The 26,005-nt window shown below is 39.8% G+C and overlaps 2 protein-coding genes across 2 annotated transcripts; both read left to right on the forward strand.

The window, feature by feature from the left end:
* The first annotated feature begins 8,953 nt into the window (after positions 1-8,953).
* LOC127752959 (acylamino-acid-releasing enzyme 1) lies at positions 8,954-19,725 on the forward strand. The gene is made up of 18 exons (XM_052278411.1): positions 8,954-9,167; positions 13,409-13,599; positions 13,669-13,978; positions 14,123-14,344; positions 14,427-14,651; positions 14,981-15,055; positions 15,554-15,689; positions 16,037-16,188; positions 16,274-16,356; positions 16,442-16,563; positions 16,669-16,747; positions 17,191-17,359; positions 17,501-17,561; positions 17,668-17,790; positions 18,656-18,853; positions 18,984-19,052; positions 19,292-19,368; positions 19,466-19,725. Exons 1-18 carry the CDS (start codon positions 9,007-9,009, stop codon positions 19,530-19,532), a joined length of 2,520 nt encoding a protein of 839 aa, XP_052134371.1. The 5' UTR covers positions 8,954-9,006; the 3' UTR covers positions 19,533-19,725.
* A 508-nt stretch (positions 19,726-20,233) lies between these two features.
* On the forward strand, positions 20,234-25,956 carry LOC127752960 (acylamino-acid-releasing enzyme 2). The gene is made up of 18 exons (XM_052278412.1): positions 20,234-20,417; positions 21,267-21,456; positions 21,549-21,858; positions 21,949-22,170; positions 22,263-22,502; positions 22,664-22,741; positions 22,835-22,973; positions 23,051-23,202; positions 23,288-23,370; positions 23,463-23,587; positions 23,698-23,776; positions 23,860-24,028; positions 24,107-24,167; positions 24,248-24,370; positions 24,488-24,685; positions 24,863-24,931; positions 25,180-25,256; positions 25,410-25,956. Exons 2-18 carry the CDS (start codon positions 21,351-21,353, stop codon positions 25,495-25,497), a joined length of 2,319 nt encoding a protein of 772 aa, XP_052134372.1. The 5' UTR covers positions 20,234-20,417; positions 21,267-21,350; the 3' UTR covers positions 25,498-25,956.
* The last annotated feature ends 49 nt before the right edge of the window (positions 25,957-26,005 follow it).

Consider the following 26,005-nt stretch of genomic DNA (forward strand, 5'->3'; position numbering starts at 1 on the left):
CCATATCTGAAGTCAGTTTCCGTATAAGACATGGTATGTGGTGGGTCCTGCCGAGATGTAGTCGACTACTATTAGGTATGTGGTATCCATAACCCTGACAATAGCCCCCGACTTCAATGCAAATGAACGAATTCATATTCTCAACCACAGACCCTGGAGTAACTGTTGTCGTGCTCACGTGACCATTCTCGGCGAGTTCAGAGATAACGTTAGACTTCCCTTATCAGCCTCGTGCGGGCACCTATAGGGTTTGTCTGAGTCAATCTCCGATGTCAACCAAGGAAGTACGGAGCAGACGACTAAGTCTCCCGTCTTGCCGTAATCGAGAATTTGGATTGAAGTCAAGAAATTTTATCTCGGCTGGTACACCATCTCTTCATTCCGTATTCCTTGTCGAGATCCAGCAACCATTCTCGAGCGATCGAGAAGGCGTAGAGTCTGCGACGGAGCCTTGTCGATATTTGTCGTACTCGCCTTAATCGATCTTGGTGTAGAACCATAGAGACATGGAGTCTTCGTCAATGTCGAATAGAATTTTCCTGAAATCAATACTCAGAAAAGAATATCAAATAGAAATAGCCCCCGAGCGAACGCTCAAAGGGTGACATGTTATAATATGTATGGAAAACTAAAAATGAATTAAATTTACCGACCAATGTTTTGTGTATGAGCGTCTTCTCTCTTACCGACTTTGATCAGTCAGTTTGTAGAGTCATACACTCTCCCTAGACCCCAGCCTTGTCGTTGGAGAATCATTCTCGGAGGAGAAGGCTCTTGGACCCTTGACCTGCCTTGGTTGAACAAGCACTGATCCTAGCCCCCAGCCGTGAAGTTGGAAAACTCAATTTCCGATTACATGACTTGGTTAATACACACAACGAGAACTCTTACATGACTAGATCTTACATGGTCTTTTGTCTCTACAGGATCCGACAAGGCCTTATCGGCTTTGGGCGTCCCTAGCCGAAGTTCCCTTAGGTTCCTCGGAGGCCTTGTCAAGATGGCGTAAAGGGATAGTAGGATAGGTTTCAACGCTAGGTGTCGTCGTGGTAAGGGATCTCTGGGTAAAACACTTGGCGATAGTGTGTACCTGATACCAACTTTATTGGAGTAGAGGTAGTAGGAGAATTGCTACACCGCTGGTCGAGGACCAGGTAGTAGTCGTAACTCGACCACTTGAAGTAAAGGTAGTGGGAGAATCGCTACATCACTAGTCGAGGACCAGGTAGTAGTCGTAACTCGACCACTAGAAGCAAATGTACGAGAGATCACTACGATCAACTGGTTGAGAACCGGTGAGTAGGTGTCTCTCTATCATTTGGAGTCGTGGTACGAGGACCGCTACGCTGCCGGTCGAAGATTAGTCGTAGCTGTTCCTCAACCATCTAAAGTCATGGTGCGAGGACCGCTACGCTGCCGTAGTCATACCTCGACCATCTGAAGTTAAGGTGCGAGCGAGTAGAATTATCTCTCGAACACCAATGGAAGTTGCGGTGCGAGAGATTGCTACGTACTGGTGCGAGAACCAATGAGCGAGTAGAATTATCTCTCGAGCACCAATGAAAGTCGCGGTGTGAGAGATTGCTATGTACTGGTGTGAGAACCAGCGAACGTGTAGAATTATCTCTTGAACACAAATGGAAGTTGCGGTGTGAGAGATTGCTACATACTGGTGTGAGAACCAGCGAACGTGTAAAATTATCTCTCGAACACCAATGGAAGTGCTAGAGTTGGTTTATTACATGTGTATCTCATGTGGCCAGCATGACTCACACACCCAACTTATAGCATATCCGGATATCCGTTCGCAATCATGTTGGGTGATCAAGCCGACGGCGTTCGCGAGGAATTATCCGTTAACAACCTTTTCTCGAATAGTCCAGCGATGGCCGGTGCTATGAGATAGGTCGTCGGTCTTCGTTGGTAGGTTGGGTGCGATAACTCCGCATTTGTCGATAATGTTCTTGATAATGGAGTGTACTCGACCATAACCTACTCGAGTGCTCAATTTTTCCTGAAAAATATTTTCTAGAAGGCAAGATATATAGCAGATAATATCGAGTATATACTCAGAAAAACTGCATGGATCTTCTAGCATTATCAGGATATAACATGCAGATGTAAATATCAGGCATTATGTAAACCGTAAACAAGTATGATTTATACAGAAGAAAACAGAGCGAGCCCCCAGCGTTAGGCCGTAGTTGGCCTAACATCGGGGACACTTGCACAATAGATATTAGATATTGTATAAAAAATATGCTCTAGGTAAACATAATAAATTATAGATCTGACAATGCTGTATGATCTGAATAGTTACGATAAATTGCATATAAAATATTACGTACCTTTGTAGATATATGCCGGATGTATCTACGAAATTAGTAGATTAATTTAAAAAATTAATCTGCTAATTACCTCTGTTGATGTAGATGGATAATCTGCACATGTACAAGTGAAGCAACCGTGGATGAGTACTGTGGTGGTTACTCCTGTATACACGTGGCTCTTTGGCTTTGTGCCCACGCATGTAGACAAATTGACAGCAAGACCAAAATATACACGCTGTAACAGCGTGACGTTAGGTCCTCTGCCATGGTTTGTATTCCGAGTAGAAATCAAGGAGATTAATGGATGCCCGCTAGTTAGCCTAGTGCATGCGAGTGGAGCGGCATACAGGGCAGTTTTCCTGTCTTTTTCGTCATGTGCTTGTGTGTCATCGAGAATCAACACGAAGCCGACGAGGACAGGGCTCAAGCGGGAGCACTCTCCTGATTAGATTTTTGGCGGCGACGTGGTCTCAAAGTAATCAATCGGGCCGAGGCCTCACGATCGATGACATTGTACCGTTGTTCTCCGCAACGGCGACGTCTTAAAGCTTGGTCGATCTCGCCGGATCGAATAGTTGATGATGATGGTTCCAATTTTATCGGGGCACGTACTCTGGTTGGATTAGATCTCCCTCTCAACCGAAGTCGTCGAGTAGGTTGTTGTTGGAGAATCCATCTCTTAAACCCATCTCGTCGAAACCCTGAAGCACCAAAATCCCCCTACCTGGCGCGCCACTGTTGACGTTTGATGTCGTAATTCTGGTATTTGCATAGTATGGGGATCGTCGGTGCTAGGATATACACGAGACTGAGGTAAAAGAGACGGAGACAGGGATTTTTATACAGGGATTTTTATACAGGTTCAGGCCCCTGAGTTGTCAGGTAATAACCCTACATCCTGTTGGCCAGAGCCGGAGTTGCTTTTATTCACTATAATCACACCAGTACAATATGTGGGGTAGCCTATCTAACTGTCGTCGACATGGCGGTCTGAATGTCTGACTCGTAGTCGACGACAGGGTAGTCTTCCTCCTCGAATCCGTGCCCGGCGAGATCAGAGATAGCACTTTCGTCTCTCCTGACAGTATCTGGAGACACCGTATGGGACTAGCCGTGCCTTTCTCTGAAGTCGATATCCGGCGTCTTGTCTTGGCGTATGTTGGCTTGTATGTTGTCCCGTGTATTGTGTCCCCTCTCCTCCTAAGGGCCTTGTATTTATACCCATATAGGTGTCCCCTTGTCCAAGTAGAATTAGGGAAACCAATATGGATACAATCCGAGTAGTTCTTGTCGTTTCCATGTAGAACTCTGGTTGTCTTTCCTTATCCGGAACTCCCTCCATATCTGAAGTCAGTTTCCGTATAAGACATGGTACGTGGTGGGTCCTGCCGAGATGTAGTCGACTACTATTAGGTATGTGGTATCCATAACCTTGACAGCCGCGGTATCGAGATACTAGATATTGTAATCAGACAATGTTTGAATCTAGAAATTAGAACCATCTGAATTGGTTTATGTTCATCTATGAAATTATGTAGTAGTAGTGAATAATAATAATAATAATAATAATAATAATAATAATAATAATAATAATAATAATAATAATAGGAGACCGTTCGATACGTGACCTTAAATACATTCTTGAATTGTTTTTGGGGAGGAGGACAGATAAATATCACTGAGAGTTGATGGATAGGATCTTCTAGGGTAAGGAAGAGAGAGGGTGAATCCTATCTCCATCATCATGGCTTTGGACAGATGTCCGCTTCAGACTGAAGGAAGCTGCTCTATTTAAGCCGTACGTGATCCTACTACAGCTCTTGCCCCATGAGTAGTACTTTTCCCTGCTCTGGCTGTGGCAAGGTCCATGAGTTGAGTGATTAGAGTTAGTAGAAGCCTTCCCGGTAATTAATGTATGGAACATTGTCCTTTGGTTTTTGTGAGTACATGGCTAGAATAAACACCTGATGTCTAGCTATAGAGTAGATAGATTAGTGTAAAAAATATACATATTAGTGAAAAGACTAATACTCTGGCTAACAGCAGCTACATGCATGCATGGAAGCACCTACTAGTACTTGTTGGTTCTTTCCCTTTAGCATAGTCACATCAACTAGCTATCTTCTATTAGTAGCTGTCATGCATGAAAATTTATATATTGAGGCTGTGTTTAGTTCGTGTGCTAATTTTTTTTTAAATTTACGAACACACATTTGAAGTATTAAACATAGACTAATAACAAAACAAATTACAGATTCCGCCTGTAAACTGCGAGACGAATTTATTAAGTCTAATTAATCCATCATTAGCAAATGTTTACTGTAGCATCACATTGTCAAATCATGGCGTAATTAGGCTCAAAAGATATCGCAATTTACAGTCGGACTGTGCAATTGATTTTTTTCGTCCACATTTGATGCTCCATACATGTGTCCAAATATTTGATGTGACGGAAAAGTTAGAAGTTTGAAGAAAAAAGTTGGAATCTAAACACGGCCTAATTAATATCAAAGATTTGCATATTTGGCTAGGCGAAACGCACGGGTAGAACGATAGAAAACTAGGCAAGACTACGCCCATCAACTATTTTACTTAATCATCTCTAACTAAATTTGCTTACCATTATTATATTGAGATGGTGATACTAACAATCTAACAGTAAATATTATTAATACACGAATAATGGATTGATGATTTTATCAGTGAGAATAATAACATGATAGTGATACTTAGCCTGAGACGGCCGATACCTGAAACAACGATATCGAGTCGGCTGATATCAGTGTGAGATGAGGAATGCCTCACACAACTAGGGAATTCAGCGGCGTGTTTCTCAGATTAGGGTATCACTAATTGGGGGAGAAAATGGATTGAAGGAACGAGATTATGACGATTATTTTAATACCTCTGCAGTGTATTTTTAACTCATTTACTATGTTAAATGTCTTCTATTATTTATCGGCTGTTAATATCTAAGGGTAGTAGTATTTTCTGTCTTTAAAAACATCTATATAGCTATATGTACTAATCTTGCTGAGTATGTATAATATACTCATAATTTACTATTTGATGTGCGCAGAAACTAGTCAAGACGAGATGTCCGAGGGAAATGATGACATGCAAACCTAGTGGGGAGCGTGGTCTACTTAGTCTTTAGAAGCATATAAGAGGACATACCAGCATGTTAGGTATAGGGTATCGTCTTGGTGATAATAAGTTGGTAAGTGAATCAACCGATGTATTATGCAGTGTAGCTGATGAAAAATAAATGGAACCATTGTTGAAGGTGTCCAAGCTCCAGTTGTGATGGTTAGACATTACATCTTGCCTTATATCCTTATGGACATATATATATATATATATATATAAATATTTAGTATATATACATAAGGATACGACAGACTGTAAAAAAAAAATATTTGGGTCGTGACAAATTATGAATACAAACTCGGTAGTTTATTGTCAGGACCTAAGTTAAATGAAACATTATCTCTAGTGTGTAGTTTTCTCTTGATAAATATTTGTATGCCACATATTATTATTACTCTATTCTTGTTCTGAACGGTTACATATAATTGATACAAATACGGATTAATGGTGTAGGGGGTGATCGCAAACGCGCGCCCCAAGCGGCAATGAGGAAGAATTGCATTTGCGTGCGATAGCGGGTCACAGTTAAGGTACGAATTTCCCCACTAGCATGAACTCTGTGGGGTCTTCAAATATAAGAGGCAACCATTTCTTCTTGATACACAAGCACAAGCCCTTTTGAGAAACCCTTGTAGATTGCTCGATGGGGAGGGAGGCAGTGCTGCTAGGATATACATTAATAGCCAACCAATTCATCTTCGTCATTCCATCTCTCCCTGTAGAAGTAAATAGTGTGGTTTCTTGCAAAAACCTCTCTCTCGGCCAGTTATCTTTCGGAAATGCTAATGGGCGGGTGATCGCTCCCCCACCCGCCCAGCGATCACCCGCCCATCCTCTCCCTTATACTACTAGATGTACTCCTCCCTCTTCTCCCCCTTCCTCCTCCCCTTCTCCTCTTTCTACTACAGTAAACCATACAATTTTTTTAAAAAAAACAAAAGTTAGAAAAATTTATGTATAGAAATACTATATATAAAAAAATTTGAATTCAAATTCAAATTTGAATCAGGTATGTAAACTTTTGACTTATAAACTTTGGGTCTATAAACTTTAGGTGTATAAATTTTATATGTATAGAAATACTACATAGAGAAAATATTTGAATTCAGATTCAAATTTGAATCAGATATAATTCAAATTCAAATTTGAATCGGGTATATAAACTTTAGGTATATAAAGTTTAGGTGTATAGAAATACTATATATGAAAAATATTTGAATTCAAATTCAAATTTGAAACGGGTATATAAACTTTTGACTTATAAATTTTAGGTCTATAAACTTTAGGTGTATAAACTTTAGATGTATAGAAATACTATATATAAAAAAAATATTTGAATTCAAATTCAAATTTGAATAAAACTTTTGACTTATAAACTTTTGGTCTCTAAACTTTAGATGTGTAAACTTTAGGTGTATAAACTTTAGCTGTATAAATTTACTAAAATATGAAAGTAATGCGGTGCCAAAAAAGGAAACCAGAGGAGGAAGGAAGGGGGGAGGTGGGGAGCGAATCTGATCGCTATCCCATCCCCACGGTGATCGATTGCCCATTAGGCGTACCCGTTATCTTTCACGACAGAGCTATCCTTTGTTGACGGGTCGTGCCACTAGATTACTATCGTCTATGGCCCGCAAATAGAATTTGTTTTCTCTATGAAATCCGAGATATTAGAGCCCATCGTGTCTGTCCTGGGATCATAATAGCCAATTTCAATATAATCTATCGAGACCAAGAAAAACAACACCAACCTTAACCGGCGAATGATGGGCCGCTTCCGTCTCATTCTTAATGATCTAGCTCTGCAGGAGCTAGTACATCTTAACGGTCGTTCCATACTTCCATCATGTGGTCGAATGCCCGGGATTCCCGAGCGCCTAGATAGACTGTTCGTCTATGTGGATGGGGAAGAGTTTGTTTCCCTCGTTACCTTTTGAAACCCTCTTCTCTCCATGTTGCCGGCCCTGCCAGAGAAAAGGAGATTCTAATTCGAATCCTTCTGGTGTCGTCTCCCTGCTCCATCCATGACCTGATCAAATTGATGCAAGGAGAACGCTCCTGAGGAAGCATCGAAGGCAAAACAGTGAGGTATTTTCCCAAACCATTAGATTTACAAAATGATCTTTCCGTTTGCTTATTATGTATCAATCTTCCATAGGATAATCAGATGGATAATTTGCATGTTTATTATGTAAAGAAACCTAGAACCACCGTCCACCGCTAGGCCGCCGTCTCCCACGGTTATCCTCCTAAGCCCAGCGATTTCTCCTCTCTTCCATCTATCCCAACCCTCCTCCTATCCCCACCCAACCCGGGACCCTAAAGGCTTAAACCCTAACTCATCGAGTCACCGCCGGTCGCCAGAGTTGGAGTAAAAGGAGTGCATCACGAATCGGGACATAATAGAAGGTTAGCAATTCCGATATTTAAAACATACTACCTCCATCTCATAATACAACTATTCTAGCATTTAAATTTTATCCATAATAGAGCTGCTGCTCTATCTATTTCCTCATCTTAATCAATGGCAACTCCCTTTTATTTAGTCTCATCCTATTCTTTGATTATTATTTTTTAAAAAAGTGTATCAGTAAAACGGAGGGAGTACTTAGTGCCTATGTGATGAGTTTAAAATTTTGAGAAACAACTGGTTAATAACTAGCTTATGAGAGTCTGGAAAACCCAGCTTCTAGCTTATAGTTCATTTTCTAGATTCTATAACTACATCTTCTTATAATTTGGATGAGAAACTGGACTATTTAAAAAAGTTTTAAATTTTAGGAGAAGTTGTAGCTGTTAGAAGCTTTCTAAACATGTAAGAAAGCAAGAGGAATGTGTTACTCCCTCCATCTCATAATACTGTAATATAGCAATTTAGTACCGATTGAAATATATCCTAATACTATGATGAATCTAAACAAGTTAGTAGATTACTATATTATGGACGGAGAGAGTATATGTGATTTTCCTAATAGTGTATTTCCTCCGTCCATTAAAAAAACAAACCTAGTACATATTAAGACATCCTCTCCATCTCATAGTACTGTAATATAGCAATTTAGTACCGGTTGAAATATATCCTAATACTATGATGAATCTAAACAAGTTACTAGGTTACTATATTATGGACGGAGATAGTATATGTGATTTTCCTAATAGTGTATTTCCTCCGTCCATTAAAAAAACAAACCTAGTACATATTAAGACACATCCTGATACTATGAATCTAGATATTGTGTTATATTCCGTACTACTCCTTCCGTCTCATAAAAATTAACCTAGTATTAAATATGACACATTCTATTACTATGAATCTGGATATACATATGCCCAGATTCGTTGTCCTGGTATGTATCGCATTCAATTTTGTTTTTTCATAGAGGGAGTAGATTTGTATTTTATTTGACCGAGAGAATGCATGGCTTAATCTTTCAGACAAGCATACGAAAAGGATAAGAATCTGCACCCCCATAAAAAAGTAGAGGCCCGAAAAGAGCCCAATACCCAAAGGAATCCACCCAAGCCGATGGTGGTTTTAGCCACGGGTCTCAGTCTCACTCCCAGATTCTACTCCCGCTCCTCCATCGTCGTCGCCGCGAGTTTGCTCCTCTCGGCGGCGCCCTCCTCTTCGTCCCCGCGCGCTCGTGCCGCTGCTCCGGCCAGCGGGTACTCCCCGTGGCGAGGCAGGTGAGCGGGGCTCTTCGAGTTCACGAGGTGTCGTTTTTTTTTTTCGGGGGGATTTCTCCAGGAGGATTAGTAGAGGTCAGGTGTGTCCTCCTTTGGATCGCTTTTATCTGTTCGAGCGATTGCTTGGTCCGGTAGCGATTCGGGTGTGAGACTGAGCCATCTGCGCCTCTGTTACTGTTTCTGTTTCTTCCTTTAATGGGGATGGTTTTCTGAAAATTAGGATGGCACCCAGCGGTATGAGATTGTTGTGGATTGTTTGATTTCCTGGTGGTTGGTGAAGTCAGAAATTGAGCAGTACTCCCTGTCATAACAGGTTTTAACTTTGGTCAAAGTCAAACTACTCTGAATTTGACTAACTCTGTAGAAAAAAAAGTAGTAATATTTACAACACAAGCATAGTTTCATTAAATTTATATGATGCTATCAACTGTGAAGAGGCTTCGAGGCAAGATCTACAAACGTCTGCTTCGGCTCGCTACCAAACTCGTAAGCAAACAGCGGGACGTGAAGCAAGCCAGCTACAGGTGCTAGACGGGTTTCTCGTCAAAGCAATACCAAAGTGTTTCAAAGAAGGATTACCTTGACTTAGGTCTGCCTCCGGCCTAAATTAAATCAACCTAAGTTTGGAGTCTCTATCGTTCTGCTGCACCCCTTCTCAAACAACGCGTTTGATTTCCTTCCTTATACCAAAGGAATTCCATCTTTCTCTTGCCGATCACATCCAAGGGTCGAATACATCCTGTCTTTGAACCTTTGTAGTCCTATGCATAGTCAGTACTATAGCCTCACTGTCCTCGTCAAGGATAGTTATTCATTAAGGTTAATTTGATTCAATGACTAGAATTCCGCGAGGATATATAGCTCGGAGACGACGGGCAAAAATGCGTTCATTTGCCTCAAACTTTTCGGGGTAGAAGAACTCGTTAGTTGTAGTTGTTCCGAAGGGACAAGTTGCTCCCCTCTGTTGACCGGAGGAAGCACTTTGGAAAATAAAAACTCGATCTATACCTCCGGGTAGGGCTGTCAACGAGCCGAGCTCGAGCGAGCTTTCATGTGTAGGCTCGAGCTTGCTATGGACTCGAGTCGAGCTCGAGCCGAGCCCAGGTTTGCCGCAAGCTTGAAGTCGAGCTCGAGCTCGGCTCGTTCGAGCTTCGAGCTTTTCTCGAGCCTACCTGGTGTAGTGAAATACTAGAACTGTGATGCATGATTAGATAGGAAAAAGTAATACTAGTGCTCCTATGCAAGCCGCACAGTCACACACTAGTAGTAGTACTAGTACTACCAGCCATGCTCTTGTTGGGACTTGGGAAATGGGACAACAAATGCACTCTGCCACTGGCAGTACTAGTGCTCAGTACTAGTACTAGTAGAGAATATGGCAGTACTAGTGCTCAGTATAGTAGAGAATTTAAACGAGTTAAGAGAGAGAGGGGGAGGAAATATACAGTAGAAGGAACATGTGCTAGATGCTGAGGCTCGCCGAGCTATTCGAGCTCGGCTCGGCAGGCTCGCGAGCTTAAAGTCAAGCTCGAGCTCGGTTTGAATCTTAGACGAGCCGAGTTTGAATCGAGCTCGTAACGAATCAAGCTCGAGTAGCTCTCGAGCCTCGAGCTTTTTTGACAGCCCTACCTCCGGGCAGCAGAGCAGAGGGAACGGAGCCCTCGTCCCGAGGCCTTTCTATGAAGGCGAGCAGCCTAGCCCCCTTGTTGAAATTTTGATATTAAGGAAGCCGTATTTCGCAATAGCAGCTTCGAGAAGCTGGGCTTAGGGTGCACCTCCTGCGGTCGTTTCAGTGACTCAATTGGCTGGCTTCCCCCAGCTCAGACTGATGCCGCCACCTCTCCCAGGACCGGAATGATTATCCCTGCCCGATGGGTCTACATTCATCCTTGAATGTCGTCGGCATCCAAGCTGTGAACAATACTAAAAGCTGCAACTCGTCTGCTATTCCGATCTTCCTCTGATTCTAGTGCTACCAGTTCCTTCTTCAACTCTAGGCCAAGCAAGAGCCGAGAAGGGCTTCCCAAATTTTTCCCGCGGAGGAGGGAGAATCCGCGAGTCCACGACCTCCTACTCCCGAGCGGCCTCTGACTAAAAAGGATCGAATTTATTTGAGTTTGGTTTTACATGCGGATCCGGAAATGCAAGAGGACCTAGAAGAACGTTGCTCCTTAGATGTATGCAGCTGAGGCATCCTAACGAACGAACGATTTGAACCAGTTCCCCAACCTGCTTTCTCCCCGAGAAAGCCTTCCTGAGATTAAAAGAAAAAGGTTTGAAGGTTCTGGGATCAGTGATAGTTCGGAACCAGCAAAGGGAGGCTGAAAAGCCGTAGTGCTAACGCACGCCCTGTAGTTTTGAAGCAGGCTTCGACAGCAGCGAGCTCCGCGTCGAAAAGCGAAGCGAGCCGCGCTAGCGCGCTACGATTATTCCAAAATTGCCCCTTCGCTTTATCAGCTTCCAGTTATAAGTTGTAACTTACTTCAAACGATTTGAGACCTCTTGATATCCAACATTGTTCTTACCAGAACCAAAGGCCACAGGTTATTGCTAATGCCTTCCACTATACTCAACCTGCATGGCAATTACTTAATCAAAGTCAAGATGCCTATCCACATAGGAAAAACCCAAAGTCAAAAGAGCAATTGGCCTGCAAAAATAAAGGATTTGTTCTCTTTTGTAATTAGAACAAACATAAACAAATTGGATAGAAAAGGAGCGGAAACCGATTGATTGTACGCTTGCTGTTCTCAACTGGGCCTCTGAATCTCCTCTGGTTTCACCTTTGCGAGTCGAAGTAATTTCCGGAAAGACACAGAGGAGCTCTCATGCGTGGACCAGCAGTAGCCCTGTCCTCTCCTCTTTGTTGGAAGATGAGTACACATCGGGTAATCCGCCCACGAGAGCCCAATCACAAGAGGCTCATATAGAAAGCAATCAGCCCATAGCCCAATATCGAGACCACAGCCTATTATTCAAACCACAAAGGATCCGTCTTTCATCGTCCAATCTTCTCGATCGAGCATATTGACATCAATACTCCTTTCCATGGCCATTCACGGCCCGCGAAGATCAACCACTCGTGCCCGAGATCACTATCCAATCAAAAACCAGACTTCCAAGATCCATCTCACTCAGACCCTTTTGAATGTAGCGGATAACAACGGAGCGGGGCTATCGAATTGATATGTATTCGAATCTTAGGAGCTGGTAATCACTAATATGCTCATATTGGTGACGTTATTGTTGCTGTAATCAAAGAAGTAGTGCCCAAAATGCCTCTAGAAAGATCAGACAAAAGTAAGACGAGCTGTAATTGTACGTACATGTAAAGAACTCAAACGAATGTCAAAACAAAGGAAAGATGATTATCTTATAGGAAGACTGCCAACACTGACTGGGGTTGTTCAATCTTAAGTGGAGTGAGTTAAATGACTTGGCTTGCTCAATTCCTTCCCGGTGTAATTTCATAAAAGGAATAGCACTCAAAGCTTGAAGATAAGTTTTGTACTCGATTAATTTCTCAGTCCCTCTAATCGGGTGGGCACCGGCCGGCTGGATCCCCCTGAAAACCGTACGTGCGGGTCTCCTTTTTGGGTATAAAGATAAAGGAGTCGAGTTTACAATTGAATAAATTTTCATAATACATTTGTCTTGGGTTAAAAATATTACTATTTTTTCTATAAAATTAGTCAAACTTAGAGTAGTTTGACTTTGACCAAAGTCTAAACGTCTTATAACCTGAAACGGAGGGAGTAATATGAATCACTAGCTAGCTGGGGATGTAATTTACTAATTTACATAACATGTGATTGACCATTGCTGCAGATAATATGTCTTGTCCACTTCGGCTAGTTCTTAGTTTGCTGTATTCATGTAATGTCAGTTTTATTCAGTGGACAGTGATCTATTAGCCTCAGTGCCGTGGTTGCTTTATTGGGTTCAAAAGAATTAATTGAATTGTTGCAAAGAGGCAATAGTTTTGATAGTGCTAAGACAATGACTTGTATTGTAAAAAAAAAAAAAGTGCCACATGATGGGGACAGCGCGATGAAAAGAAATCAGTTGTAATGACGCACAATTGTTTTGTTCTTAGAATATGTATTGTTTTATTTTTATTTTTATGTTGAGGACCTAGTAGCAAGTCTTATGCTCGAAATTCTTGGTCTGCTTTATGTAGTGATCACTTGACCCATCTTTTCTGGCAATGCTGATTTAACCTCATTGACTCCATCTGGCAGCATTAGTAGAATATCATCGCACCCAACAGCTATGGCTACCACACAAGCCTCAGAAGCAGCCACTGAGAAAGGATTGCCTTTGGGGATGGATGTCTCCATGGTGGATGAATATGCTTCCCAGTCCAAGCTGCTGCAGGAATTCGTTAAAATTCCCACTATTGGCAAGGCTTGGATCTTCAATTCCAAGACTGGTATGTGCTGTTATTGCTATCTGGTTTTACTGAACTTAGGTTTCTTACTCTTCTTCTCGTGTTGTGCAGAAAACACATCTAGGGCGATAGTTTCTGTTGGCCAAACAGATCTGTTGGCAAACAAAAAGAGGAGCTTCCTATTAAATTCCCACATCTCAAAAAATTCCTCAAATTCTGTGGATTTCCAGTGGTCTCCCTTCCCAATCGAAATGAGTGGAGTTTCAGCAGTAATTCCATCGCCATCTGGGAGAAAACTTTTACTAATACGGAATTCTGAGGATGATTCCCCTACAAAACTAGAAGTTTGGGGCCCCTGTCAGTTGGAGAACGAGATTCACATTGCACAATCTGTTCATGGATCACTCTATGTCGACGAATGGTAAACTATCCTGCCTCTTTTAGAACAACTTTCTTAGTTTTTTGTGTGGTAGTGGGTTTTTTTTTTGGAAGAAAGACAGAGGTAATTAGGGACGAGAGATTGCTCCATTCGCCACTTTTTGTACTTCATGTTTCTTAAATGCAGGTTTGAAGGGATATCGTGGAATCAAGAAGAGACTTTAGTAGCTTACGTTGCTGAGGAGCCTCCTCAACCGAAGCCAGAATTCAATGATTCAGGATACAAGAAGGCTGGCTCGTCTGAAAAAGACTGCAAGAGCTGGAAGGGAAAAGGGGATTGGGAAGAAACTTGGGGAGAAACGTATTCCAAGAAAAGGATACCTGCATTGTTCGTGGTCAACATTTCAAGGTGTGTTTCTGGTTGTTCTGAAGGTTGAATCCAAAATAGCTTTAAAAGTACTGCAATTTTGTGAGGAATAGTTTCATTGCAGCGGTGAAGTGCGAGCTGTGAAGGGCATACCGAGAACATTAAGTGTTGGCCAAGTGATTTGGGCTCCATCATCATCACATAGCCTGGTTTTTGTGGCGTGGTCATCTGATAATGGTTACCAAAAGACACCAAGGAAACTTGGAATTAAATACTGCTTTAACAGACCTTGTGCTCTGTATGCTGTTCCTGATCCTTTCATGGAAGAAGCTGATAAGCCATCACTTAAGTGAGAACACCTGTCCTTGATGACAATATTTATTCAGTTCTATTTCAACTATGCACCATTGTAGGCTTCCTGTTCTAACATATTAAGGTATTAATTGTCACATTTTAGTTATTTTCTAGTGATCGTGTGACACTGTAAATTCTTCTCTCAGAATAATTGTAGCAGCATATTTTTTTCAATATGAAGGAAAAAAAATCTTCCATATATATTTTCACTCTTTTTTCCTCATTAATCCTAGTCCTGAGCAGACAAATGCTAAATGGATTGTATGCATCATGTCTCAAAAAATAGAAAGTTTATTTCTGATGTCATTTCTGTTTATTGTACAGTGTCAGTAAGGGTGAAACTGCACCTACAACCAAGTTAACATCAGACTTGAGCAGTGCTTTTTTCCCACGATTCAGGTAGGACTGCATTCAGTTTTCTTTGCTCAGTACTGTTATTCAGTTTAGGCCATATGTCTCAACTATTATATTGGAAGAAGTACAAGCTACACATCCTAGCCGTATTTCTTTAATTATGCATTATAATTGTTAGGCGTAATTTTTCTTCTATGGTTTAAAATATTTTAATCAAATTCCCTTAAAGCATGTCAATTGATTGTTCTGCTTGTTATCATGTATTTTAACCTAAATATTTGAACAATCATAATTCAAATGGGAGTGAATTTGGAAAGTGGAGCATTTTGGGCTGATGAGTAGGTGTCTTTATTATTTCCTTGTTCCTGTAATCCTGTGGATTGACTCAGTAGATATTAATTTACTGCAACACCAATACATTTTATTTGCACATATACAATTGAAGTTTTCATGTCTAGATTATAACTTAGTACTGGTAGCTGATGCATGTAGATGAATGTTAACAATGCGTCGCAAAAATGATATGGAATCTTTATTGTACAGTCCAGATGGAAAGTATCTTGTGTTTATCTCAGCAAAGAGTGCTATAGATAGTGGAACACACAATGCGACAAATTCAATGCATAAGATTGACTGGCCTGCAGATGGGAAATTGGAGGGCCTCAGTGTTGCTGATGTGGTACAACAATGCCTTTCCTTTACTTGTTAATTTTTTAATCGATCATTTTGTTTAGATGGCTTCCTTTTATATATAGCTTCAAAGTCATGGCTTGGAAAAATACATAAATCTAACCAGTGTTTATTTGAGCACATTGTTTGCCAGTTGGCTATACTTGATTAAAGATATGTATTTCTGGACTTTGTGAAGTGGAACTTCAATTTTTTTTTTTTAATTATTGAAGTATCTAAATTCAATTTCAGTTAAAAGAACGAAGTTCAGAGGGTAAAATTTATAATGGTGTGTTTCTTTTTATAGGTGCTCTGCATATCCGATATCAAGTTCTTAATGTCTTAGCTGTTATGTAGGTACCTATTGTGATGTGCCCTCAGGATGGTTGTTTTCCTGGTCTGTACTGCTCTGGCATACTTAGGAATCCATGGCTTACTGATGGACAAACTATGATTTTATCTTCTATTTGGGGAAGTAAGGAAGTAATACTTTCTGTAAATGTTGTGAGGTGATTACAAGCATTTTTATCCATCAGTTAGAATGATATGGCTATAAAGTTTATTTATTTATGAAATTACCTATTTTCTTCACAGCCGTGAAGTTTCAAGAGTTAGTCCTCAGGATTCGGATTATTCATGGAATGTTCTTGCACTAGACAAGGATAATATTCTTGCAGGTAATTCTGTACCGAAGTTACAGTTGTATCCCATAGTTCCTTTGGATAAGATTTCATATTCATGTGCCTTTCCCACCTTTTCCAGTTTCAAGCAGCCTTATTACAGTTCCTCAAATATACTATGGGTCTGAGGTTTGTCAGACTGGAAAACCAAACCAATGGGGGTGGCAAGAAATTGCAACTCCTTTTCCGAGTCCTTCTGATAAGGTATAACTGAAAAAATGCGTTGCTTGTTCAACTTTTCCCCAAAAGCACTGACAAAAATTTTGGCAGTGTAAAGTACTAACAGTTTCTGTGATGTATGTTTGGCAGATCAGTGCAATATTAGCAGACCATAAGTTCAGTATACTCAAAATCCCGATTAGCAACTCTTCTGACAAACTCGCTGATGGTATGTGTACAACCCAAAGCTCCTTTCTTTAATGAAATGACAGACAGCTCTCCTGCATTCGAGGAAAAAAAAAAAGCCTCTGACTGTTTTTTTTTCCTGGAATTGGTACTCTTTGGTGCCTTGTGTTTTGACTACTTCTGTTACTGCATTCTTCAGTTGACGCTATGTTTTTCTTGAGATCAGCTGTACTGTCTAGTACTTGTAGGCTGATATATTCTGAACTGTGACAAAATCTAACCATGTTGCATTTACTCAAGGCAACACTAAAATGCATTTGTAAGAAAGTTCTCAAAGCTCATGGTAGAATACTCTTCTTGGTTGTTTGCATCCTTAAGGATGCATGCTAAGCTTCATTTGCATTTTAATGTTTGAAAATGTACTTTAGTAGAATACTCACATCCTCTCCCCTTCCTAAATTTTTATATTTTATAAAATTGATTCAGGTGCTAAGCTGCCCTTTGAGGCTATTTTTGTGTCCTGGAAGGATTCTGCAACAAGACCAACAATTGTTGTTCTTCATGGTGGACCACACACTGTTTACCCATCAAGCTATTCAAAATCGTTAGCATTTCTTTATTCACAGGGATATAACCTTCTTGTTGTGAACTATAGGTGAGCTTTATTTTTTTTTCTTCCAGTAGTTCTTCTGTTGAACTAGGTTAAAATACCCTGTCCTTTCTGAATTCTGCTTTGGAAATATATCATATTAAACACTAACATTAATGTCCACGTACACACCATTCTGTTGCCTAGAGGTTCACTAGGCTTTGGTGAAGAAGCACTACAATCTCTTCCTGGAAATATTGGTTCTCAGGTGCACTGTTGTTGATTTATTTCCATGTTTTAAGATTATTTTCTTAAGTTGCCAGAAATTTTATATGAACTGTCATTACGTACAATTGTTTAATACTCATGAACAGGATGTGAATGATGTATTGACGGCTTTGGACTTTGTTATAAAGAAAGGATTAATAGATGCATCTAAAGTAGCTGTTGTTGGAGGTTCACACGGTGGTTTCCTGACAACTCATTTGATTGGCCAGGTTCTTAGCATGCCTTTGTTATTCTGAATTCTTTATCTATGAAATTATTCATTACATTTGCAGTTTATATTTCCTTTAGGGATTCAATTATTTGTGCCTAATCGTTTGCACAAATAATCTAGCACAATTCTTGTTGTAAACTGTATATACTCATTTGGACATAATTGGGAACAGTGTCTTTTGATAATGTGTATTGGTCTATATGAAACTCTTATATTTGAGAAATGTGCTGTAAACTTATAATTTTGGGAGGGAGGTTGTAATTTGTAAAAGAGAGTAGTAAGTTTAATATAAGTACCCAAGCACACTAAGTTATCGTCAGTGAACTTAAAGGCTCAAAGCTAAACTTGGATATTTCAGGAGCTCTGTAGCAGTGCACAGCTAAAAATTCTTTTAAAAAAATGATGACACCAATTTATATTAGCTATTAAATTATATATTACATTGCAACGCTTAAGTCCAGAATAATATCCTAGAAAAACATTCTTACAAGAGTTAGGATCAGCATTTGTTTCCTTTTCTTGGAAGTAAAGCTTCACTGCAGTGTAAGCCGAGCTGTTTTTATCTTTTCATGATTAAGAAGTTCACATGTGATATTCTCAAGAATATTTCCTGATTTTAGAATATAATTATTTCCTTGACAAAAATAGTGAGAAACTACTGCTGCATGTGGGAACTAGGTCTATACAGTTTCTTTATGACTATACATACAAGACAATAAGAGTTCATGATAGGTCTATACAGTTTCTTTATGACTATACATACAAGACAATAAGAGTTCATGATGCACAGGCAATAGCACATGGATTCTTCTATTTATCAGGTCTTCTTGGATTCTGTTGACCTTATGTTTCATGGACTGCAGGCTCCAGGCACTTTTGTTGCAGCAGCTGCTCGAAACCCAGTATGTAATTTATCATTGATGGTAGGAACAACTGACATACCTGAGTGGTGTTTTGTGGAGATTTATGGGAAAGAAGGGAAAAACTGCTTCTCAGAGTATCCTTCATTTGATGATCTTTGTCAATTTCACCAGAAATCACCAATATCACATATATCAAAGGTATGTAGATTCTGCATACTTAACCTTTTACAAAATCTATGCTTGAGGAAGAAAGTGTAGTTCCCTCATGCAAATTTGCTCCTTGAGGACTTTGAGTAATCTTTTCTTGACAGTTTAAGAAAATCTGCAGGTGAGCACGCCAACACTTTTTCTCCTTGGAGCACAAGATCTCAGAGTTCCTGTTTCTAATGGCTTACAGGTAATTTCTTATGCACTTCTGTTTCATTTTTATATGATGAAAGGGTTGTGAAATGATTACTAGTAGCAATGTAGCATTCATGTTATTGTTTGCGTAGACAAGTTCAGTCAATTTTCCTGAAAACCATTAGTGAAAGCATATGATTCATATTGTTCCACTATATACTGCTTGTATCTATTTATTTATTTTCACTTTTACAAATGCTGGTTTATGCCTAATCATAATCGCAACATATGCAGTATGCAAGGACCTTGAAGGAGATGGGAGTTGAAACCAAAATTATTGTCTTTCCAGAAGATATGCATGGCCTTGACAAGTTAGTTGTACTTTTTAATCATTTTACCTTTGTTACCCCGATCAGTGTCTTCTGTGTTGCAACATTTGACTAAGTCAACCTTGCGTCCCCTGTGCAGGCCACAGTCTGATTTTGAAAGCTTCCTCAATATAGGTGTTTGGTTCAAGAAGCACATGAGCAAATAAAGAACATGCCTCTGTTACCACACTCTCACCTTGCTTAATAAATGCTTGTAATTTGGGTCAAAGCAGCCCAAGGAAACGTGGTTCCGTTGGCATTCTAATAAATTAAGCCTGCTGTAACATTTCTGTACTGGGATAATTCTTGAAAATGTAAATGCATTTGGTTATAAAATTTTACCCTCGTGGTACGGAACTATGGATTACAAATATGTGATGTTAGATTATGCTTTACTTTGAACTTTGAAGTACTTCTAGTTCACGGTTGCTGTCCTGTAGCCTGTTGGGCTTGGGCATTCCTTTTATTTTTATCTTTTTTTAGGAAACAATGGGATCATAATTTCTTTTGAATTTCAGTGAGAAAAAAATACATGAAAGTTCAGTTCAATTTAGGCACATGGAAATGCTGATGAGACCACTGTAACTTCTGCTTCTTTGCATCAAGATCCCTTGAAGTTGCCTTCTGGATAATCTCATTTTCATCAGATGGTACAAAGAGCTTTGTTGTTTCATACGATTTTAAAAAGGACAACAATATAAGTTATTGCAAAGGCTTCTTGTGCTGTTCGATGCTTTCTTCGTGGATGCGGACCTGACGCAACCTTTTGTCCTTATTGCTGGGTTCCTCTTGTCTCATTGTCTATGGTGGTATGTACGATCATTAGTAACTTTTTAAGATTCCTTTTGTTATTTTGGGCCCATTCTTTGAGACCTGACACAAAAAGAAAACCAAAATTTGATGCCATCTGACCCTCACCAATTGTTTGTTGTTAGGTTTGTTGGGATCGTTGCTAAGGACTGATGATGTTTTAAAGCTCAACTGCAGTCTTGGATCAACCACTCTGCCACTAGACTCCATTTGCACTTCACTGCAAAAGCAGAAAAATATATGTAAGTATTCTCCTTTCCTTCGTCTCCTGAAAGGCTAATACGATTTATAATCTGATTTTATTGTTTTGAGGCTCCTAACTTGCTGAATTTTGTTGGTCCTAAGTTCTTTCCTCCTGCACTCAGTCTGGTCCTCTTGATTATTGCTGTAGTTCCAGAATAATCTGATTTTGTTAGTAGAACTAGTCCCAGACTTAACATCCAGGATTTAATATTTTTTAGTGTTCATCGTATTTTTTAGTTATGTTTATACTTTTGTAGTACATGAAAATCAAAGAATTTAGTGTCAGAGTTCTCCAGAAAAGGATTTTGGTGGGAAGGAAGAATGAAAGATACTTCATTTTATTAATCTTGGGTAGCCATTATAGAAGTTTCCATGTTTTGTTTGTCTAAGTGATTCAATATTTTTTCTTGAATTGGTGCATTGACAACGTCAAATCTGTCCATGGATTGCAAGATGAACAATTGGGACTGTTGTTCTTGAGTTGTTAATGGAATTTATGAAGTATAAATTAAACAATAGTTTGTGTCTGAACTACATTAAAGTGTACGAAATCTGAGTCTTAGTACGGTAGTACCTGAAATTTTTCACGGGTAACTGCAATTTGAATTATGAAAGAGTTAAGGTGATATAGGTTGAGTGGTGTGCTCTAACCTCTAGGCTCTTTTGGCATTGAAATGTATACCCATACATCATGAAGTTGAAGTCAGGAATTCAGGTTTCTCAGTTTTCATCTTATCAGTGGAATTGACAACAAAATATACTTGAGCTTCCCTGCAGCTTGTTTAACATACTATATTCTTGAGTTTCCCTTCAGCTTCCTCAGCATATTAACCTTTGTGACAATGCAGATTTAGCTTAACCCAGTAGATTGTGTCTTTCCAACCGACCTTACAAGTGATTTGAATCTTCTTTGAGAAGACGATCCATTGGGAATGGATGCACTGGCATCTGAAGAATACGCTTCACAGTCGAAACTACTTCAAGAGTTCACCAATGCTCCCAGCATTGACGGTGCTTGGGTTTTCCAGACCAACAATGGTAGGGATGATTTTCGATTATACCTCATTAGTAATCATCATTTTACTATTTTCCAGAAGTGGCGTAAAGCAACTCTTGTGTCATGTTTGCAGAAGACAGATCCACAGCAATGTATTCGATTAGCCAAACAAACCTACTGGCAAACAACAAGAGAAAATATATTTTGTTTTCTCATATTATGAGAAATGGTACTAACCTTCTGGACTTTCAATGGTCTCCTTTCCCTATTCAAATGGATGGAGTGTCGGCTGTCGTACCATCTCCATCGGGATCAAAGCTTCTTGTGGTGCGGAATGGAGAGAAAGGTTCCCCTACAAAGCTTGAAATTGTTGATCAATCACATGTGGAGAAAGAGATACATGTAGCTCAGTCTGTCCATGGTCCACTTTATACTGATGAGTGGTAAAAGTACAGCATAATACCTGCACTTTTCAGTCCATTCAACCTATCTGTACAATATTCTGGATCATGATACTATTTTTGTTGGCACAGGTTTCATGGGATTTCCTGGAACCAAGAAGAGACCTTAATAGCATATATTGCTGAAGATTCACCTGAACCAAAACCAGTTTTTGATGATACTGGATATAGAAAAGAAGGTTCTTCTGAGAAAGACTGCAATAACTGGAAAGGGCAAGGGGATTGGGAAGAGGATTGGGGTGAAACTTACTCCAAAAAAGGGAGACCTTCATTGTTTGTCCTTGACATTAATAGGTCTCTCAGCACCTTCTAATTAATACATAATGTTGACCTGACCATAGATCTGACAATACGACTTACTGAAACCGTTTATTTGGTGTATTCAGTGGAGAAGTACGAGCTGCAAAAGGCATTTCAAGATCATTGAGCGTTGGCCAAGTTGTGTGGGCTCCACCATCTTCATGTGGAAGGCAGAAGTATCTGATTTTTGTTGGATGGTTAGAGCACAATGGGTTTCAGAATACTCCTAGAAAACTAGGCATCAAGTACTGTTCTAATAGGCCATGTTCTCTATACTCAACTCTTTGCCCTTTCGAAGAATCAGATGTTGATAATGCACCAGCTAGGTAAGTAACTGAGCACCCATCTTCAGATCATTCTGTAACTTTGTAAAGTTTACAAATTTACTTTATTTATCACTAGTTTGTTGAAATAAGAAAATGTAAAGCTCTGAATAACTATGCTTATGGGGCAGTTGTAAGTTGATATTTCCATGACATTTTTCCAGTGATTCTAAATTAGAGCCTGCTTCAGTAGCAATCAACTTAACTCCAAGCATAAGCAGTGCTTTCTTTCCGCGGTTCAGGTATGCCCGCATTAGTATTTGCGTATTTTCTTGAAGGACCTTAAACCATGCTAGAAAAATTCTTCACGGAAAATCTCTAATTATTTTCAACAGCAAGGATGGAAAACTTCTGGTGTTTCTATCTGCAAATCGTGCTGTAGACAGTGGAGTGCATAATGCAACAGATTCACTGCATAAGATCAACTGGCCTTCTGACTGGAAAATGGATCAATACCTCGAAATCACTGATGTGGTATGTCCTCAGATTTGTCTTGACCGGTACTTATCTGCTGTCTGCAGTCAATTTATTTAACTTCTGAACTGTGCCAGATTCCAATTGTAATGTGTCCTCAAGATGGTTGTTTTCCTGGTTTGTATTGTTCTTCCATGCTATCGAATCCTTGGCTTTCTGATCGATGTACAATGATTCTGACATCTGCTTGGAGAAGCACTGAAGTGATATTATCAATCGATGTGTTGAGGTAAACAAGGTTGCTCACATATGCCTTTCTACTGCTTCAAAAATCATTGCAATATCCCATGCTATTTCCTTAATTCCTCCTGCAGTGGAAAAGCAACAAGAATAAGCCCAGAAAATTCAGAGTACTCATGGAGTGCTCTTACAGTAGATGGCCACAATGTTCTTGCTGGTAATTCTAGGTGCACATAATCAGTTAACTTATGCATCAAATTTTATTATTTTGGGTGTAATAATTTTATTTTATTTTTGTTTGTTTTCTAGTGTCAAGCAGTCCCATCGACCCACCTCAAATTAAGTATGGCCATCAAGTGTCATTGAAGGATCAGACATGTACATGGGTCTGGGACGAAGTTAATAATAATCCATTGATGGCAGCTAACAATAAGGTTAGATGGTGTACAATTTGAAGTATACTTAGGTGTTCTTTGATGCTTTGAACAATGTAATTTACTAAATCAGGCTTTTTTTTTCATTCTCACATTACCATCTGCTGCAGGTAAAGGCTTTGTTGTCACATCACCAATTCAGCATACTAAAAATTCCAGTCACTAACCCCTCTGATGACCTCTCTGATGGTATAGTCATGGACAGAAATATTTTAGACTATCATATGTGGCTTATCATCATTCACCAAGCAAATGTTTTTTATATCCTGCAGGCAGTAAGCTTCCATTTGAAGCTATCTTTGTGTCCTGCAAGGACAGTTCGCACAAACCAACTATTCTAGTCCTTCATGGTGGCCCACACTCAGTATCTGTATCAAGCTATTCGAAAACATCAGCGTTCCTCGCATCACTTGGATTTAACCTACTTATTGTAAATTATCGGTAAGTTTGCTGAAACATTTCTACAGTTCTGATCAATTAAGCTTATGGCATCATCTCACTATCATCTGAAAAAAAAAGAGGGACACCGGGTTTTGGAGAGGAGGCTTTGCAGTCACTTCCTGGAAAGGTTGGATCTCAGGTATGTAATCCAGCTAAACTCTGAGTCTTTGTTTCTCATGAACCAACCTAATTTCTGATGTGTGTCAAACTGTCAAGCAGGATGTCCAAGACTGCCTTACAGCTCTAGACTATGTCATCGAGGGAGGACTTATAGACGCATCTAAAGTAGCTGTCATCGGAATTTCGCACGGTGGATTCTTGACTACACATCTGATTGGTCAGGTTAGCATCCTAACAGATTTTAGCCTCTCAAAGGAAAAGAAGAAGAAGAACAAAATCCTAATAGAAGTTAGTATATGTTTCTTTTTCAGCTTGTAATTTGTTGTTATTTTGTTTCAGGCTCCAGATAGATTTATGGTGGCAGCTGCTCGTAATCCAGTCTGCAACCTATCACTGATGATTGGCACCACTGACATTCCAGATTGGTGTTATGCAGTGGCCTGTGGGAGTGAAGGGAGGCAACATGCCTCTGAATCTCCTTCACCTGATCATCTTCGCCTCTTCTATCAGAAATCACCAATTGCCCATATTTCGAAGGTGCATTTCTGTTCTCGCCTTCATTCAAAGAGCAAAAAAGAAATGTTCTTACTGATCAAGTCATTGTTCTTAAAAACAAATGAACCAGAGAAATCAAGTGATTAGCTACTCAAAAAGGCTCACTGAACTTTGCTGATTTTTTTTTTCTAAAAAAAAAAACTTTGCTGATTTCAACAGGTGAAAGCGCCCCTGCTTATGCTTCTTGGAGGAGCAGATCTTCGAGTCCCCATTTCTAATGGCCTACAGGTACATCAATAGCCGTTTAAATTTGCCTCAGTAGTTTCCACTTTCAATTCGTTGTAGATATAGTCCATAACAAAAAGGCTAGATCCTGAAACAACCTAACAATCCCGTGAAAAGAAAATCAATCGACGGGCTACATCAAACAGACATTCTTTAAATTCATCTACACTCGATTAATAACCTAACAATCCTGCATTTGCTTCACTCATTTGTCGGATTTGGTTAAACTATTCCTGCTCGGATGATTTCAGTACGCAAGAGCTCTGAGAGAAAGAGGCGGCGAGATCAGGATCATGATGTTCCCAGACGACATACATGAAATCAACATGTAAGCAAGTAACTGAACCGAATTTCAGCTATCTGCTTTATATAAAATCTCGGCAACAGCCGTTCGAAAAAAAAAAAGACATTCAGATGCCATTGTACTATTGCTTTTGTGCCTAATTTTCTCCCTCATACTGGAATCCATGCTTTTGTTCAGACCACAATCGGATTTTGAGAGCTTCCTCAACATTGGTGTCTGGTTCAAGAAGCATCTTAGCATATCAGCATCAGATGCATCTGCATGAAGTCAACTTGAAGAAGGGGAGGAAGAAATTACGTGGTTTAATCTAGTCCAACAGGTAGATGCCATTGTAAGCCTTGTTCATGGAGCTCGTCCGTAGACGAGTGCTCCAAAATATTAGAGACTTCCCTATTGAAAAAAGTAAATGGAGACTTTAATTGGTTTGAGTTCTTTCCTTTTCCCTTCAATTCACATGCTTGATAATTGGATGCAAATTCAGTCGGATTTACTAATTACTACTAGCTACTGCTCTGACCGTGATTGATGATCAGTCCAACAACAATACTTGCAAAATAGTGCAATCCAGGAGGGTGTTGTTCTTTATGCACGTTGGCCCGTGATTTTTTTTTCAAACAAAGTCAACAGCCGCGCGAGCAAGTACAAACCTGATTCATTAAGTAAAGTGTGGTTTTGTGAATTTTACTCTTGCCCGGCGAAAAATTTACTGCCCCCTGTGAATTTTCCTCTTCATTCTGAAATACTTTGCACAAGCCAACTCACCCATCAACATG

The sequence above is a fragment of the Oryza glaberrima genome, chromosome 10 (genome assembly GCF_000147395.1).
Source record: "Oryza glaberrima chromosome 10, OglaRS2, whole genome shotgun sequence".
NCBI classification, from domain to species: domain Eukaryota; kingdom Viridiplantae; phylum Streptophyta; class Magnoliopsida; order Poales; family Poaceae; genus Oryza; species Oryza glaberrima.